The 17931-nt window shown below is 38.9% G+C and overlaps 1 protein-coding gene and 1 long non-coding RNA gene across 5 annotated transcripts in view; one reads left to right on the top strand and one right to left on the bottom strand.

Annotated features, from left to right (window-relative positions):
* Ptchd4 (patched domain containing 4) overlaps positions 1-11780 on the bottom strand; it is a 197143-nt gene extending 185363 nt beyond the window's left edge. The window contains exons 1-2 of one of the 4 annotated variants that reach the window (XM_040282763.2): positions 11613-11780; positions 10701-11286 (exon numbers count right to left, since the gene is read on the bottom strand). In XM_040282763.2, the coding sequence (XP_040138697.1) occupies positions 10701-11286; positions 11613-11617 (591 nt within the window). In that variant the 5' untranslated portion in view covers positions 11618-11780. Of the gene's footprint in view, positions 1-10700; positions 11322-11445; positions 11481-11612 lie in introns of those variants that run through there. The other 3 variants (XM_078019914.1, XM_005318593.4, XM_005318594.4) reach the window with 3 other exon arrangements.
* LOC120889051 (uncharacterized) lies at positions 10637-17729 on the top strand. Its single transcript, XR_005732811.2, has 2 exons — positions 10637-11309; positions 17244-17729. It is a non-coding gene; the product is annotated as an uncharacterized LOC120889051 (long non-coding RNA).
* The last annotated feature ends 202 nt before the right edge of the window (positions 17730-17931 follow it).

Raw genomic sequence — 17931 nt, 5'->3', positions numbered from 1 at the left:
TGATACCCTGAAGTCTGTGCTAAAGTCTACAGATGTGATTCTGTGAATTTCTACAGAGTTCAGATTGCCAGATCAAAATAGAACACCTAGTTAAATCTGAATTTCAGATAAGGAAAGATTGTAATATTTATTACATTACACTAAAAAATATATCTTTATCTGAAATTCCAATGTAACTTGGTGTCCTTGGTCTATTTTTATTTGCTAAATCTGACAACTCTACAGGGTGCCCAAATCATGTTACATTCTCTGCAGCCTCTCCTGAGCTGAAGCCCTGTAGATGCTGTATACAGATGGGCAAGTTTCCCTCCCTCTTCTGGTGGCACTTTGTTTCTTGAATCCAAAGCTGTCTTGTGTGTGTGTCTCATGTATCTTAGGACCACTCATAGAAATAGCTTTCAATGACTTTCAATAGCCGTCTCTCATGAGAGCTTAGACAAAGACACAGGACTTTTAGACTGACTGGAATGGATTTTTGTCCTTTTCCTTCACAATTTTTTCTAAGGGCTTCCTCTACAGACTTCCTCTTGTTGGTTAGATCCTCCCCTTCTTATGCACAGAAGACTACCTTTCCTATTAGTTCATTTGGCACATTCAATTATATTTTAGCAGAGACTTGATACCAATCCATAACACCATTTAGCCCGAGATTAAGAGAACTACCTAGAGTGCATGAGAGTGACTTCCACTTCGGAAGCACTTAAAGAAGCTCAATGGAAAAAGTCACTTTGGGGTCTCAGCTTTTAAGAAATGCATGTGATCTAGACAGTGTGAAAGATATTCTAGACAAAAGAAACAGCATGACTATAGATAAGAAAACAGGAAGTTCGGGATGGGTGTTTGTTTTGTTTTATTTTGCAGCATATAATGTACATGGTCTGAAACTGCAAGTGAATTTGGGGGCTAAGCCAAGGAAAATTCTCAGTGATTATGGTCGGAATCATAATCATCATCAAAAGACTTTTACGGGGAAAAAAATCATACATATGAGAATGGAAAGGAAAGTAAACCAGTAAAATTGAGAAACTTTATCATTTAGATATGAAGTGTCCCCAAAAAGCTCATGTGAGAGACGATGCAAAAATTTTTCAAGGTGAAATTATTAGATTATGAGAGGTTTAACCTAACAGTGGATTAATCCACTGATATATGGATGAACTGGGTGGTAACTGTAAGCAAGTAGGGTGTGGCTAGAAAAGGTAGGTTACTAGGGGCATACTTTAAGGGTATATATTTTATATTTTGTCACTGATGAGTGGCGCTTTCTATTCTTGCTTGCCATGTCCTGACCTGCTTTCCTCTGTCATCATGCCCTTCCTCCACAGGGTTCTGCCTCACCTCAGGCCAAGAGCTATGGAGTCAGCCAACCGTGGACTGAACCTCTGAAACTGTGAGCCAAAATAAACTTTTCCTCCATTAAGTTTTTCTTGTCAGGTCCTTTGGTCACAGTAACACAAAAGCTGTTATTAGCAAAGAGTTGTCACATTCAGAATGAAGATCCTGCAGGAAGCTCCAGCTTTGCAGTGCAAAAGGCAGAGGGATCCAGATCCATCACACTGCTCTGGCTCAGGAAACAGTGAGCACTATTCTACCAGGTAGACAGATTTTGCAGCTTTGAGGGCTAACATAAAAAGGCATTTTCATCTGATAATGAAGTCACAAAAATGTCAATTAGTCAATTCCATAAGTCTTCTGGATAAAGGTAGAAAGTCAGTGTTCAAGCATTAACCACTAAGTGCTTAAGAATGTACAATGAACCAAGTGCTGTTCTGAGGGTCGTATACCCTTCCTACTTGGGGTGTGGATCTTGGAACAGAAACACAAGTGCCATTAAGAGCTTGCTAGAAATGCAAGCTACTTCAGACTCCTGACTGAAACAGAATATGCACTTTTAACAGAAGCTCCAGGTGGGGCAAGAATTTGAGAGGCACTGCTTTAGGTTTCATGAATTAATTTAATACATTCAAAATTAAGTAGTATGAGTTCTTATGAGGAAACTCAGTTACAAAGACGTTAAACAACATGCCAAAATTCATACAGTTAGTAATAGTAAAGATGTAAACCTAGACCATCTTGGTCCATAAACCCTGGTTTAAATTATGTCATAAACCCTGACTCCTGATTCCTGTGAAATTCTTAACATGACCCTTACCACCTTCATCATCATCATCATCAATCTTTAACTTGCAATAATAGTGGCTTGATGTCAGCACTTCTAAGGTACCACATTCACCCCATCAAACTCTTTTTTTAATTGGTGCCCTATAAATATACATAATAGTGGGATTCAGTATGCCATATTCCTACATACACATAAAATAATTCAATCAACCTCATACCTCAGTACCTTCCCTTTCCAACATCTCCCCACCAAACTTTTGTCCTCACCATCTAACCCACCCTTTAGGTTCACTTCCTCTTACCTTCAGAGTACAGCTCACTCAGTCATTTCCTCAGAAAAGTAGTTTTCAGTACTACAAGACTCAGCACCTATCCTCATACTACCATGTATTTTTCATTCATGGTAATCTATGATTATAAATTTTATGTGTAATTTTTCTCTTTTTTTAAATTAGTCTCAAGCCCTCAGGGGACAGTAACCACATATGTTTTATTTCTCACTGAATCTGTAGTGGTTAACAGAGTGCTTGACCCAAAGCAGACCTAGTATCTACCTATATGAATCCATACGTAAATGTCTGGAGTCCTACTTACATGATATGATGTGTATCTTACCTTCATTAGAATGACCTGCATTGAAAATCAGAACTATATACTGTCTTTCTCCAACTCACGAATAGACCTGATCATTAGAAAGGAGGCAATTTTGAGGATGAACCATAAACATCCAGTCAAACCAGCATCTTCCATGAACACCAGGAATTGTTTTAGAACCTCTTGAAGCAATGAGAACCCTTTAAACTTGTTCCTGGCCTTGTAGAACCCAGAGCCTATACAGTCTTCCCTTGGTATCTGCCAATATCAAACTCCAGGAATGTTCAAGTCCTTCACATAAAATAGTATGGCCTTTGCATGTACATCTTCCAGTATACTTTAAATCATCTCTAGAGTACTTATACTATTCAATGAAATGTAAATGACATGTAAATAGTTGTTGTTCTGTTCAGGGAATAATTTAAAAAAAAGGTCTGTAATGTGTAGCACAGATGCATTTTTTTCTCTAATATTTTCCATTCACAGTTGTTTGAAACCATGATTGCAGAACCGACAGATATCGAGGACCAACTGCACTCTGCCTGTAATTGTTGAGACAGCAGGGGACAAGTTAGAAGACCCAAGGTAAGACCTCTCCACATTAGGAAGGTAGCTCCAGAAAGGAAACACTGACTGCTCCAATACATATCCTGTACCTAACCAGGGTCCATTCATTTTTGAGTGCTGCTCATCAGAAACCTTTCAGGGATCCTGAATTTGTCAGAATGATAGAGAATGAGCCTTGATTTCAATGAACAACTCTACCATAATAATCTTGTCTGAAAAAAAGCAGGGATTATAATGTCACTTTGAAAGTACCCTCTACTATAATTTTGTGTTTAATTTTCTCCCAAATATTCTTGCTCCTATGTATGGTTCCTATACCTTGTGCTCTCATATAATATTAACATAATTAGGCTAACTAGGGCTTAATGTTGCTATTATTGTGAAACAAATGCAAAAGAGCTTGAGAAAAATGCAACTAATTTTTTTTCTTAAAGAGATGGTTAGATTTAATTTCAACAGTTTCAGAAAATATTGAATGACAATAGTGAGCTTTAAACTTAAGTAGGTAGCAGACCCAATTGCAGATGATAGGGATGAGGGCTCTTCAATTTGGAATGGCCCCTTGATAATTCAGCACACGTTTTCTTATGTTTCCATCACGTGCCTCATTGGTGAGAGGCTCTTTTACCTTATGTCCTTATGCTGCTTTTGATCTGAAACAACACATGTGACTTTAAACTCAAGTCATGAATTAGTAGTACAGAGGTCAAACTTGGGTCTCACAGCTTCTCAAATTCTAATATATATATATATATATATATATATATATATATATATACATAAATCACCTGTTTTAAAAAAGTGTAATTTCCAGTCAGTAGGTCTGAGGTGATACCTGGGAAGTTTCAATTTCTAATAAGGTTCCCAGTGATGCTAATGCTGTTGGCCTATCCACAATATTTTAAGGAGGAAGGTCTTAGAAAACAAAAATGAAATTAATTTTGTGGATTACAATACAATTTGGCATGCTTTTAAGTTAGGTCATAAGCATTGCTTAACTGTTTCTGTGTGCCAGGGCCCTTATGAATGCAACCTTATCAACCAAGCCCACTGGCAGAACAATTCAGAGAAATGAGTCATTCCTGTGTTTCCATCCTGGGGTAGGGGCCTGAGTGATTTGTTTGACAAAGTTAGGGGAGAAATTAGCCTGCTCTCCAATCTAGAGCTATCTTGGGTCAATCTAGATGCTTGGGATTTTCATATTTCTTCTTTTTTTTTTTTTAGAGAGAGAGTGAGAGAGGAGAGAGAGAGAGAGAGAGAGAGAGAGAGAGAGAGAGAGAGAGAGAGAGAGAGAGAATTTTTAATATTTATTTTTTTTAGTTCTCGGCGGACACAACATCTTTGTTGGTATGTGGTGCTGAGGATCGAACCCGGGCTGCACGCATGCCAGGCGAGCGCGCTACCGCTTGAGCCACATCCCCAGCCCCTCATATTTCTTCTTTAAAGATATTTAAGTTGAATATATACAGAAATGTCTGGACATATCTGAAGTAGACCTAAGTATATGTTGATCAACCCTAAAACTGAATTAAAAGCAATGTGGTCCAATCGTGGTATAAAAGCCAATAGGTTAAAATGAAAAACTCTCTAAACACGATATATTTTGAATAGCATTACATAAAGATGATTTCAATTATGTTGATTTTTAAAGTAAAAAACATTGAAAACTGTTGCAATAAATTATTGGTTAAGGTATCAGGGATAGGAAAAGAAGTGTTATTTTTAGGGGGTAGGGAGATAACTTAGACCATTCACACATTTCTATCACATAAGTGTTTCTTTGACTTTTACTTCCCATCTCCATGCCAAGCTCTTAGTGGTCCTGAACCACTGAGAAAACCACGATTAGACTAGGTGAAAGTAAAAAAATGGGAAGAATAATTCAGAAAATAATTTCTGTTCCTTTGAAGTTTTTTTTTTTAAACCCTTACTTAATCCTTGAATACCCAAAATGGAAAAACACATTACCACCTATGGAAATTATCTAATTTGGGTTAAAATAGGTCTTTCCTAAAGCCAAGGAGCAGGAGACAGGCCCCAATGCCAAGGAAGTTTTAGCTCACTTTTGGAGCTCAGGAAAGTTCAATAAACAAACAAATCCTGGTACAGTGGACAGAAAATGTATGTGCGGTAATTTAGTTAGAACACTATGACTAATGTTTTTTTAACAGCATCCTTCAAATCTAATCAAGCATATCTACTTTACTCCAGAGGAGAAATATTCTAGAATATATGCTCAATCCACTCTGATCATAGCCATCTACTACAGGGTGGAATGTTACATAAGAAGTTTACTGGTCGGCAAGAATCCCTGCAGTTTCCTAAGCTGGCTCTGTTGTTTTAAAAGATGAAGAAGCTGATACTTCAATTGGTGATGAGATCTATCTAATGTCACAAAACCAGTTTTTAAAGAAGTAGGCTCCTGAATATTGCTCAATTTAAAGTGCATTGCACTATGCCATCTTTTATTCCCCCCTTGAAGCCAATTTAAGCCAGAAATGACCAAGCTTATTTGGCACAAAAGTTTCTGGCTCAAAACCTTGGGCCACATCACAACTTTAAAACTTTCAGCTGATCCTAAAGCCTTACCCTAGTTTGTTCTGAGTTGATGGGAAATTATATTAAAGGTGAGATCATATGCCAATGAGGTATTTGCTGTACTCTTTTGGCAGGTTCCACATTTCTCAGATGGTAGGAATTTGTCCCAACTAGATGCTTCATGCCATGACATCTTCCTAGGAGCCTGTAACTCTGAGTGAGCAAGGGAAGTGGGTGGAAGATCAATAGTGGTCTTTTAACATGGATTAGAAATGGCTTTGCAAGTATGGCCCAACTTCTTTCTTAGTACAAAGGGTTTTAATTACGTAGATTAGTGCAAGAAGTGCCAGGATCTAATAATGTATTGTTAAGAATATAAGTCTTGGTATCAGATAGAACTGAATTTAAATCCCACCTCCAATATGTACTGGTATGGGGACCTCATGTTAATCATTTAACCTTCTTGGTCTTTACCTATAAAACAAGAATTCAAATATTCCCCTTGACTCACAATTCTAAGTATTAGATGAAATACCATATATAAAACACCACTTAGAATACAAATTGAATATTTAATAAGGTTACATGTTTTCTCCTATTAAGAGGTAGAATCAGAAAGATAAGCTTAAATCGAAATATCAGAGAAGGTCCTAATATCTATATCTCATAGGGTTGTAGAATGAATTAAGGAAAAAAAATATAAAGTAGCTTTCCTTGGAAGTCTTTAAAAAAATGCAGGTCCTGATTTTTTCATGTTGGCCAATTGCCTTTCTATTGAAATTAGAAACAAGCAGTTCACTGCAATATCTTCCAAACACTGAGGATGCACCCAAAATTTACCCAAAGAAACAACATCTTCTATTAAGAAGCAGGGACTATTTTTGTTCCTATTCTCAGACATGGTACACTGATGTACACAGTGACTTCCCTTACACATCTGTTCAGAGGCGTATCTACTAGTGGAATGTGTCTACTGGTGGAATTTAATAGGAAGTGTGACTTCAGGGAAGTCAAATCTGCTGCATTCTTTTTTCTCTGTCTGCCAGGAGGTTGGAATCTAGACTAGCTAAAAACCCATTTCCAAGGACCACATTTGTCTGTTTCATTTTTATTTATGCCTTTCAGTATAAAGAACTGGGGACATATGAGAATGCTACATTCATGGAACTAACTAGGTTGACAAGTAAGGTTATGATGCCTACCTAAAAATCAGGGTAATATTACTCACAGTCATCTGAGTTGTTTGAACGATAAAACATTTCTTGGTGCTAGAACAGTCCTTGTTTACCAATCTTGAGGACCTGTTCCACATTAATATCCTATCCCACTTTAAATATTAGAAGCTAGTTTCAACACTATATTAAGCGTTTTACTTAAAAATTTAACCTGGCCATATTGCATTAGTGTGTGTGTGTGTGTGTGTGTGTGTGTGTGTGTGTGTGTGTTATTGAGGTTATAAAATCACTGTACAGAAATCTTTAAAATAAAAGCATGTCACAGAGGTTCAAAAGCAGTCATAGTTTTGTGATATTGCAGAATATAGGCACAAATTAACCAATAAACTAGGTAATGAGTGTTTGTCATGGACACTATCTACATAGACATGCAAGAGGTTGGATTGGGAGAAGTGATGGTACAAAAGCAATATAAGACATGGCCCTTAGGCTTCATCAAAGATTTAACATAAAGATTATAATGAAGAGCAGTTTGTAGAATACTATTATTAGGTGAACTGATTTCAGATTTTGGCATACTTTTTATATAGCTTTGGAAAACTTGAGAGTGCTTCCTTTCTTCTATGGCATTCTATGCCAACTGCTTTTTTTTTTTTTTCCCAATCTAAGTCACTATTTGATTTCCATAGAAGACAACTTTCTGTGTCCCTGCTTGGCTGGATCACCTTGTCAATATAATCATGTTTATCAGAAGTTCTAAACCTTTCTCTGCTCAGGACTAAGTGTATGTCTTAACAGTACTTAGAAGATGAACTGATTGTCATAACTCAGATTTCTGACTACTTCTTTCTGTCAATCAGTGCTTACACATCTTCAGACTATCTTCTAGCACTGACCTACTGCTTCTATCATATCAAATGATTTTCAGTTCTTACATTATCCAGGACACTGATATTTATTCTACAATTTCCCTCAACTCCCGATCCTTGCCCACCAACAGAATTTTTCAGCACTAGAATTTTCCATATTAAACAGAGTAGGGAAGAGCAGTAACCCATGGATGGTAGAGAAAGTAAATGAATTAGAGAGCTAGAAAATGTACATATAAAATATTATCTTGCATCCCCTATAGGTGTAGTTATTGGACTTTAGCATGCATCAGCATCACAGAGACACACTTTGACAACCACTGCCACACATGAATTAAATCATTTCCAAATAACACTTATAAAACCAAAAGGCCTCTCATTTCACTCTGTGCTAGTGAGTTCTGATCCTGGGAGCCCTTGAAGTGCCTTTGGCAGAATTCTAGTCACTCATGATACTTATGAATTTTTTTTTTATACTGCATGAGCATGTGTGAGATTGTCTGGTCTTGAGAGAGCCCATTGCTCTCAGAAGATCTCAAAGGGCTCATTGACCCAAATACAGCTTAAGGACTCCCAGAGATGACATGCATACAGAGTCAAACCAACACCTTTGAGGAAACACTGATATTAGAATACAACATAATAAGGACTTTTAGTTTTTCTGTAATTCTTCTGTTCATTTTATGGTTAATAAAATAATTATACTATTACTACATTAGCCTTTGTAATCAATTATTCCATTTCTTTATGATTATCCACTGACTACTATCCATATGTATATTAAGCAAACAATCAGTCAAAAAGTTTACATGGAACACATATTATGGGTCTAGTATCATGTCAGCTCAGTGGTGTACCCAATGATTGTAGAGTCCCCACTAACAGGTAACTCTGGGTGAGGATGCTGGCATCTACTACTTTTAAACCCCCAAAGATAAGAAGTTTGCTTTTCTTGTCCTAAGTTTGTCTCATGTGCCTTGAAGAGCACATAATAAACCATATGAGCACAACCAATGATCACTAGATAAGTAAAATAACTACCCCCAAGGGTTTTGTATTGTAAATGTCAAAATGATATTGCCAGATAAACAAAATATCCATAGTTGCCGACTGGTCACAGTCTTTTCACCTGTTTTCACCTTTTCTCACTGCTTAATAGAGGTGATTGAAACCCTACTAATACCACATATTAATAAACTACAAAATTGACTCAATAGGAAAGACAAATTGAAATTTAAATATGACACAGTTGCAAATTTTTCTTTACTCCAGATGACTGGCATAAGAAAGAACTCAGTTAAAATAAGCTGGGGAAATTACCTCTCCACCACATCTTTTCTTTAGCAAGCAATAATGGTTATGGCAAAGGATTCAGGAAAGGAAAAGCATGCTGCCCAACCACACATACCCAACATGCTCCCATCAATAAGTATGAAGTAGGCAAACCCTCTACTGAGATTTAAAGCAAATGAATCATCTGCCCAATTTCACTAAACCTCAAGGGACTGCTCAGCTTTGTAAAACTGAGATCCTTCTCATCCTCTGGATCCATTCAAACAAGATGCCATGTTAAAAGGAGGCAAGTTATGAGGTTTCCTGAGGAATCCCTAACTAAGCCCTCCTTTATTCAGGAAAAGGAGGATATTTTTCACTCAAAAATCCTGAGAAAGTTATTTTTAACTGTATACACAAGCTAACTATATTAAACAAATTAATAAGTATATTAATGATTTTCTATGTTAGGCTGTTCATTTACTGAAGCTGGGGGGCCTTCCTATTCCATTTTCTCCATGGAAGCATGCACACATCCTCATACACATTAGCAGAAAGCACATTCTTTCCTCTTGGGGAACACCTGTCTTGGGAGTTCTTGATTGTGCATCTTCTGAGTATGCACAGGGTCAAGCACATGAATGGTGCAGTGACTCCTCTAGAAGTCACATTTGTCCCTGAAACTTCAGTCACCTGGAGACTGCATGCCTCATTGCCTGCAGCAACTCAGTCCTGACAGTGTAGAATGAGTTTAGAAACCTCATGTGAGCAATAAAATTTGAATTGAGAGTCCAAAGAACACGGTATATTTAATGCTGAAATAATGATTTTTTGTAATTTTTGCTGATTATAGAATTTTTCCTTTCCATTTGTTATAGGGCTGTTATAATAACCATGCTTTGGTATGGATTTATTTTATGGGAAAGGAATAAAGCAGGACTAGGTAAATGAAGTCATCAGTTAGGTGTACATCCCTATTTTATATATATTGAATTTTTCTGCTTCTTTTGCTATTCATACACACACACATACACACACAGCACAATTCCTGGAAGCCTTACTATATCCATAACCCACTGCTCTCAGACACATGCTCACAGGGCACCAAAATACAAACTCCATACATGTCAAAATCAAGCCAGGCTGAAGATGTCAGGTGGATATGGCACCAGGTGGATGTGTAATCAGTAATAAGAAATACATTGAGCCCCATAATGAAAAGAAATCCCCCAATTGATCAGGATTCCCCCTCCCCCTTCCATTCACTGATTTATTAACCCTGAACAAAGATGTAATTGCAGGGTCTCAGAAACTTTTTTCTTTTTTTTTCTTTCTTTTTTTTGGCATTTGTTTGATTTGGCTTTGAATTTCTTAGTATCTAGTTGTACCATTCATTGCCTGTTTTCTTCTCTCAGTTACCCATCTCCCCCACCACCACCCCAAAATGAAAGAAGCATCAGCTTCTGAGTCTTAAGGATGAGACCTCTGCATTTTCTTTGCTTGTTTAGGGCAAGAAATGAAGTGCTGCCTCTTTAATTGGCAGAAGCATGCAGGAGGAGCATACCTTTAATTTAGTGTTGGGATACCTCACTTGCACCCTGGCTGTTGTCTTATTGGAGACGGCAGCCTGCCTGAGATCCTCTAGCACTGAAATAATATCATCCAGCACGCATTTCTTATCCTGATTTCTCAACACACACAGATGGGAAAAAGTATAATTATAGCCCTTGTGGTTCACCTTCATTTCCAGCACGGCTCGGTGGGTCTGCAGGATCCCCTCAGCCTGAAGCAAAATATTGTCCCCGGGTGGGGAGAGGAGGATCACCCTACCATACCTCCCAGGGGTGTGTAAGTCCGAATAGAGCTGGCTTTTGGACTGGTCCAGGGGGAAAAGGCTGCTGGCCAGGCTGCGCTCGATCTTGGCCAGGCTGTGGCTGGGAGCGACCAGGCGCTCCAGGTCGCCCTCGGGCTGGAAGCGGTTGAGCGCGCTGAGGCCGAAGGTGATGGTCAGGACTGCGGGCACGGTGAGGAAAAAGACCGGGTGCCGGCTCACGCACAAGCCCAGCCTGTGGCAGAACGACTGGAGCCCTCTGCGAAGCACCTGCCGCAGCATCCTCCACCAGATCCAGCTCGCAGGCACTCCCGGCCGTCTTAAAAAGCACATGTGACACGTGTAAGCGCCGGGCTATCCCGCTCTCCCCCATCCCATCCCATCCCCTCGGGGCCACCCCCCTTCCCACCGCTGCCGCCTCCCCACCCCCTCTGCGCTCACCCCCCAACCGCTCCGCCTGGTCTTTCCCCGGCCCCACCTCCATGCGCTCCTACTACTCTTTCAAACACTGCAGCAAGTTGCAGCAAGGCGGGCAAATATCGACAGCGCGCGTGGGGGCGGGCGGCGGGCGCTGCGGGGGCGCGGCGGGGCCCACCCCCTCCCCGGCCTCCCCGCGCCCTCGCTGCCTCCCGCGCTGCCTCTCACCGCATGAGCCGCGTTCCCTTGGTCTAGCCCTCCATCTCGGTGCTGCAGTCCCCCGGCCTCCCTCGCTGGAGGTGGTTCTGTGCGGAGCGTCCCACAGATGTGGATTTCCTCTCTGTCCTGATGGGGTTCGGTGCCTAACTGGAACCATGTGCCTCGGTGTTGTAAGAAGCAGACATGTGCCCCGTGGAGGGGGAGGGGGGCGGGGGGAGGGAGAAGAGAAGGGCGGGAGTAGATGGGGAAAGGGGGCAGCTAAGCTTTTCTTTTTTTAAGATGCTGACAGTTATTTTTAGAGTTTTGTTTTCCCTCTTCCTTCTCCGCTGCAGTGAATGGAAGAGGAAATGGGTGAAGGTGCTGCTGGCCCATTGGAACAGGGGCAATTAGAATCTAAGCAGGAGTGGGGCATGGAGGGAGGGAGCTCCAGGGCTTGAGGAGGCAGCCTTCTTGTCCCACCAGTTTCCTTGTGCCCTCCAATTCTGCCTTTTGGCCAAAGAAAAGGAGCAGTAGAGGATGATGCTGCAATTTTAACATCCCACCAAGCAGGCAAGGGATTTTCTTTCAATACCAGTCCACTGCAGCTGGGGGCTGCCAGAGACCCCCTTTATTCTCTGTGCTGCTTCGGGGCTTACAGGATGCCTTCCTTCCTTTGGATGTTAGAGAGGAGGCATTTGCCAATAGAAGTGTCTTGTGCTTTAGGGTGTGTGTGTGTGTGTGTGTGTGTGTGTGTGTGTGTGTGTGCGTGTGTGTGTGTGTGTGTGTGTTTTCTCAAAGTGAAGATCTACAGGCAAATGTGGTTTCTTACACACTCACTTCCTCTACTCTTGAGGTTTAAGAACAGAAAGTTCTTAATGTTGGTTTCAAGCCCCTCGCCCAAGTTTCCCTACCATTGGAACTGTTTTAAGCTATGTAGTTTAGATTCATTTTCTCCTGAGTGGAATTCAAGAAACAAACAGGTCAGGTAGTTTTGCCTAAGAAAGAGAGCTAGGTAGAAAACAGGTAAACACACTATAGTCCCTGTGGAAAACAATGAGTCTCCTTCACCATATGGGGGGGAAAAAAACCACCCACAATGTCTCCCTGAGCACCTTAAAGTGTGAAGGTCAGGAACTCTTTCCTTCAGATCAGATCAATTTCAAACATTAGTGTCCGTTTATATTATTTTTATTTATTTATTTTTCATTTAATGGGGCATTCACAAGTTATGTTGTAGAAAAAAAATATGAAGAAATCTTGAGGACAAATTCAGAAGTTTGTGAATTGGAGATCGGCTTTTCAAAGTTCCCATTCTCTTTGGAGTGACTTCATAGAGAAGATGGAATTGGGAGAGATGTTTTATGCACTTTTTTAAGAGCAAAAGGACCAATTTTTCATTAGATGCTTAGAAAGGTACCCATCTATGCATACAAACAAGCTGAAGAACTCATCCTCTAAATCGATGCCTTTTATTTTTTTGTGGTGGAATTGATTCTTCAGTTAAGAAATCAGTGAGACAGCAGAGAACTCAGAAATAGGGATGCTGTTTAAGGACAAGAGTCTAAAGGATGGTGTCATAAATAAGATTACAGAAAAATTTCTAGCCTTTTAAAATTGAAAGTGACCTTGGTGACCATTCAATTTGAATTGTTACTGAGTGCAGGAATAGCTTTGTAATATCCTTGACGGTTCTGCATCCACCAATGCAACAACATTTTCCACATCTAAGAACTCAGCAATTTTTCTAGGAAGCCCGCTCAATTGTTAGACGGCCTCTCCTTGTGTTCAGATGAACACAGTGTCCTTGCAACATTCATACAGTAGTCTTTCTCCATTAATGCGATGTTCCCTTTGTATCCAACTGTTAGATTTTCATATAATTTCAGAAAATGTGTTCCAGTAGTGCCACATGATCAGAAACTTTTGGGTATACAGCACAGACAAAGTGTTATCTGTTATCCATTTTCTGCAGTCTCTGTATTACATTAAGCATACTTGGCCATAGCTTTTATATCAAATTTTCTAAGAAATTGTCTTTTTACAAAATATGCTACAAGAAATTTTAGGAATGGACACTGTTGAATAAATTATCCAGTGCCTTTCAGTCCATTTTATACATAAGGACACTAGGCATTGTAGAGATTGATTTCAAGGTCACACTCAGTTATTTGTGAAGCTGGGATGGTATATGGGTGTTTTCTTTCTCAGCCCATGTGTTTCCTTTGGTAGCAATGGATAGGCCTACTCCTCGCATCTTGCCAATAAACTAATGTCCGAATGATGTCATCTTTTATTACTCTTCATTTCCCTTGCTTCCTCCTCCAATAAATTCAATAGAATTAGGAAAGAACAAAGAAACCAAAATATGATTGACGAAATAATGTATGGTGTGTTCCTGAGATGAACTACTATGAGGTAAACACAAATTATGTTTTAGAATCATAATGCATGGAAATACATTTGTTAAATGTTAAGTGAAAAAGTATATACAGTATGAAACTACCTTGAAAAATAAAAGTATACATAGAAAAAATGATGAAGTCTGTATTAAGATGTTTCTGTTTATTATTAGATGATGATCCCATCATCTAATAAAAAAGATTTATAAAAACTCTTTTGTTTTAGAACACTTTTAGTTTTAGTTATAGAAAATTTGCAGGTGGTACAGAAAGTTCCTTTATAACTGTATCCAGTTTTCCCTATTAATATCATTCATTAATATGGTATATTTATTATAATTAATGAAGCAATATTGATACATTATTATGAAATGAAGTTCATAATGTATTCAGATTTTCTTAGTTTCTATCTCATGTCCTTTTTCTTTTTTCTCTCTCTTTGTGTGTGTGTGTGTGTGTGTGTGTGTGTGTGTGTGTGTGTGTGTGTTTTACTAGGGATGAATCTAGGGGTCCTTTCTGAGCTACATCCCTAGAACTTTTAATGTTTTATTTTGAGACAGGGTGTTGCTAAGCTGTTTAGGTTCTCATTAAGGTGCTGGGGCTGACCTTGAACTTGCAATCTTCTTGTCTCAGCCTCCAGAGTCACTGGGATTATAAGCCTATACTACTTACTGACTTTGTGCCCTTTATTTATTCCAGGAGTCCATCCAGGATACTACATTATATTTAGTTGTGATGTTTCCTTAGGCCTATTCAGGCTGTGACAGTTTCTCAGACTTCCCTAGGTTTTGATTACCTTGACAGCTTTGAGGCCTGATAATCAGATATTTTGCAGAATTTCCCTTAAGTGGGAATTATCTGGCATCTCCCTCATGGTTATACTGGGATTAGAAATTTTAGGGGGAAGAACATGAAGTACCATTTTCATCAAATCACCTCAGGGGTATACTCTATCCTTGTGTCTTACTGTGGTTCCTATGAACTTGATCACCTGCCTGAAGCAGCGTTGCTTAGGTCAGGCTTTCTTCATTGCAGGTTGATTCTTTACTTTCTTTCATGCTGTTACTTTGGAGGGAAGTTACAGTGAGCAGTTTCCACTGAAGAAGTGGGCAGCTAGATTCCACCCCCTTCCTTCTAGAGGCTGAAGTCTCAGTTATTTGGAACTCTGCACAGGCTATTTGTCTGCTCTATTCATTCATTCTTTTATTTATTTTGATAAAAATTCATGGAGACTTTTGCATATTTCTTCTTTTACTTTGGTTTATAATTCAGTTCTATGTTGTTGCTCCAATTATTTCAACTATAGCCCCACTGGGAGCTCTTTTGGTTGATTCCTGTGTTGCTTTGACAGGCTGTATTATTCTGGGGTATTTTTCTCTCTTTTTAAAAAGTATTACTTACTTTTTAGTGTTGCAAGGTATTCATCTTGTGTCTTTCCAGGACCTTTCCTATAATCAGCATATCTCCAAGGATGTTTTGAGAACAGTATTAGAAACATATCTGAGGGCTAGATGTGTTTGGTGCCATTATATCCTTTTGCTTGTAATCTCTCTCAGCTAAAAGCTGGGTGTGTAGAACTCTGTATACATGCATACTTTACAAGTAGTTATTTTATGACTATCCTGAACTAAATCTGAGTTTATAGTAAAGTAAATATCAATATGTCTTTATTACTGATGCCTTCAACTCTAATCTGTTGCCACACAGATCACTATAGCTCCTTCTTCTTGCTTACTTGTATTGTAACCTTCTCTCTCAACACTGAAAATCCTGGCTCTATGGATAATTTTCAAATTGCTTTTCTATAATAAAAAAGTTATTAATTTTTTTATTTGAAAAATTTATTTAAATGAAGGAAGAAGGGCATGGCTGCTTAATTTTGATATTGTGAAAAGCTAATGTTAAATTCTATTAGGAATTCATTAAAAAGATAAATTATAGGCTAAGAAGAAGGAACATGTTAGCACTATTCCAGATCAATGTACAAAGAGCTCATTATCACCAAAATGTTAGTGGACATCAATCACATGATAATTCTTGCAAATTCAATTTAAAATAAAGCTTAATATAAAGCCAAAAGTAGTGCATTTAGGAACCAATTAGTAACAACACCATAATCAAAACTACTTAGTACACACAGGACTCATCTTTGCTGATATATGGTCAATATTGTTTTTTAAGCCTTGGAAACAAAAATGAGATTTATTTGTTTGTCTTTTTGCAGGGTGTGCAAGAACCCTTGCTTAGTCACAGAATAGCTGAGTTCTAAGCCAGTCCACATTTTCCTTCCTGGGTGTTTTGGCTGAGATACTGTATTTTCTGATTCTCAGTTTCCTTGTGTATAAACTTTGATGACATTAACCCACTTAATCATTGTGGTCATATCACTTCTAATCAAAACTATATATATGCTGTATTAATTAACCCTGTAATACTAGCAATTAACAAATAAGCCTCTAAAACTCAGTGGTTAAAAAAACAATGAAAGTTTATATCTTATTTACAGTTAGCGTTCTTTGTGGATATTCCTGGTTGGCAGGGAAAGAGAGAGGCCTTGGTTCTACAAAGTTATTCATCCACCTCCTACTAGTGACTTCTAAAGTTATTCTTGAAATCATTCCTACTTAACCATCTGACAGGGGAAGAGAACCTGGAGAAGCACACCTGGTACATTTTTACAGCTTGGTTTGAAAATAGCATGCACCCTTTCTTGCATTCCTCAACTGAATTGGAACTCCAGAGAGGCTGAATGATGCAGTTTAGCTGTGTGCCCAGTGGGCAGAGGAACTGAGTTGGACCATCCAACTGCAAATTCTTTTTTCACCCTCCTGCTGGATTCTCTTGCTCTGTTGGCCTCAAGTCCCCATTACATGTTCAAGACTAATGTCTGATCTCCTTCTGTCATTTTGTATGGGGCTTGTTCAGCCACTGATGTCCCAAGAAATGCTGGCTTTAGAGTTATAAAAAATACTCTTTGACCTCCTTTTATAATGGCCTTAAGGAGTTTTCCTGGGACTAGCTGGACCTCTTATCTCAGGCTTCTTGTATCCAGGAAGGGCACAGCTGAGAGATGCCATTTCAAATGTAATTTTAGTCATTAGCATTTTGGATGTCTCCAGCTGCAACCAACTTAAATTATAAAGACATTTCTTATCTCACATAACAAGATGTCTAAAAGAACAGTTACAGAGCTAGCTAATTTAGAGGATCAAGGGTGTCGTGAGGAATCTCCATCATTCTCTTCCTTCTGCTTTTTCCATAGAGCATGAGTTCTGGACTGGTGCTTGCTCTGCAGGTGACACATCCAGGCAAGAAAGAAAAGATCCCAAGAAAGAAAAAGTAGCCTCAACCTACCCTATGTGTCTCTTCTAAGAGTGAAGAAGCACCTTCCCAGATGACTCCCAACAGATTTCCTCTTAAGTCTCATTTCCTGTGGTCATGTCTAAATCAATCACTGATGAGAAGAAGAAGAATGTGATCAGTTTAGATCAATCTGGGGTCACACTAGGGCTGGGAATAGAGCCAGACTTTTCTCTGAGCATACTGTCATGTGGAAGTTTTTCTAGGGTTTACTTTGTGTATTGTTTTAAATCAAAGTTCTTTTAGGAAGAATGGTATGGTCATGGGGATGTTTGGATATTGGGCAGGTGATACTAACCTGGGTGCTAGGTAGGGTTTTCTGTATGAATCACATTTGCTTCTGGAGACCAAACTTTTTGAATAGAAAATAAAGCTATATTCTGTCAAAGGAATTCTTTTCCTGATTTAATTCATTTTGTTAAAAAGCTTTATAATAATATGGACAGGAGGTCTAATGATATTTTTAAAAATTCTATTTAAATTGGTTACGGGTATAGAAAAATCTATGTTTGATCACTGTGTTTATGTAGGCTAGAACTCACTGACCTGAGGAGTCTGTGCAAATATCTTAAAGTGGTGAGAAGTTTAGA

The sequence above is a fragment of the Ictidomys tridecemlineatus genome, chromosome 8 (genome assembly GCF_052094955.1).
Source record: "Ictidomys tridecemlineatus isolate mIctTri1 chromosome 8, mIctTri1.hap1, whole genome shotgun sequence".
Classification (NCBI taxonomy): Eukaryota; Metazoa; Chordata; class Mammalia; order Rodentia; family Sciuridae; genus Ictidomys; species Ictidomys tridecemlineatus.
This window is presented reverse-complemented; position numbering and strand designations above follow the sequence as displayed.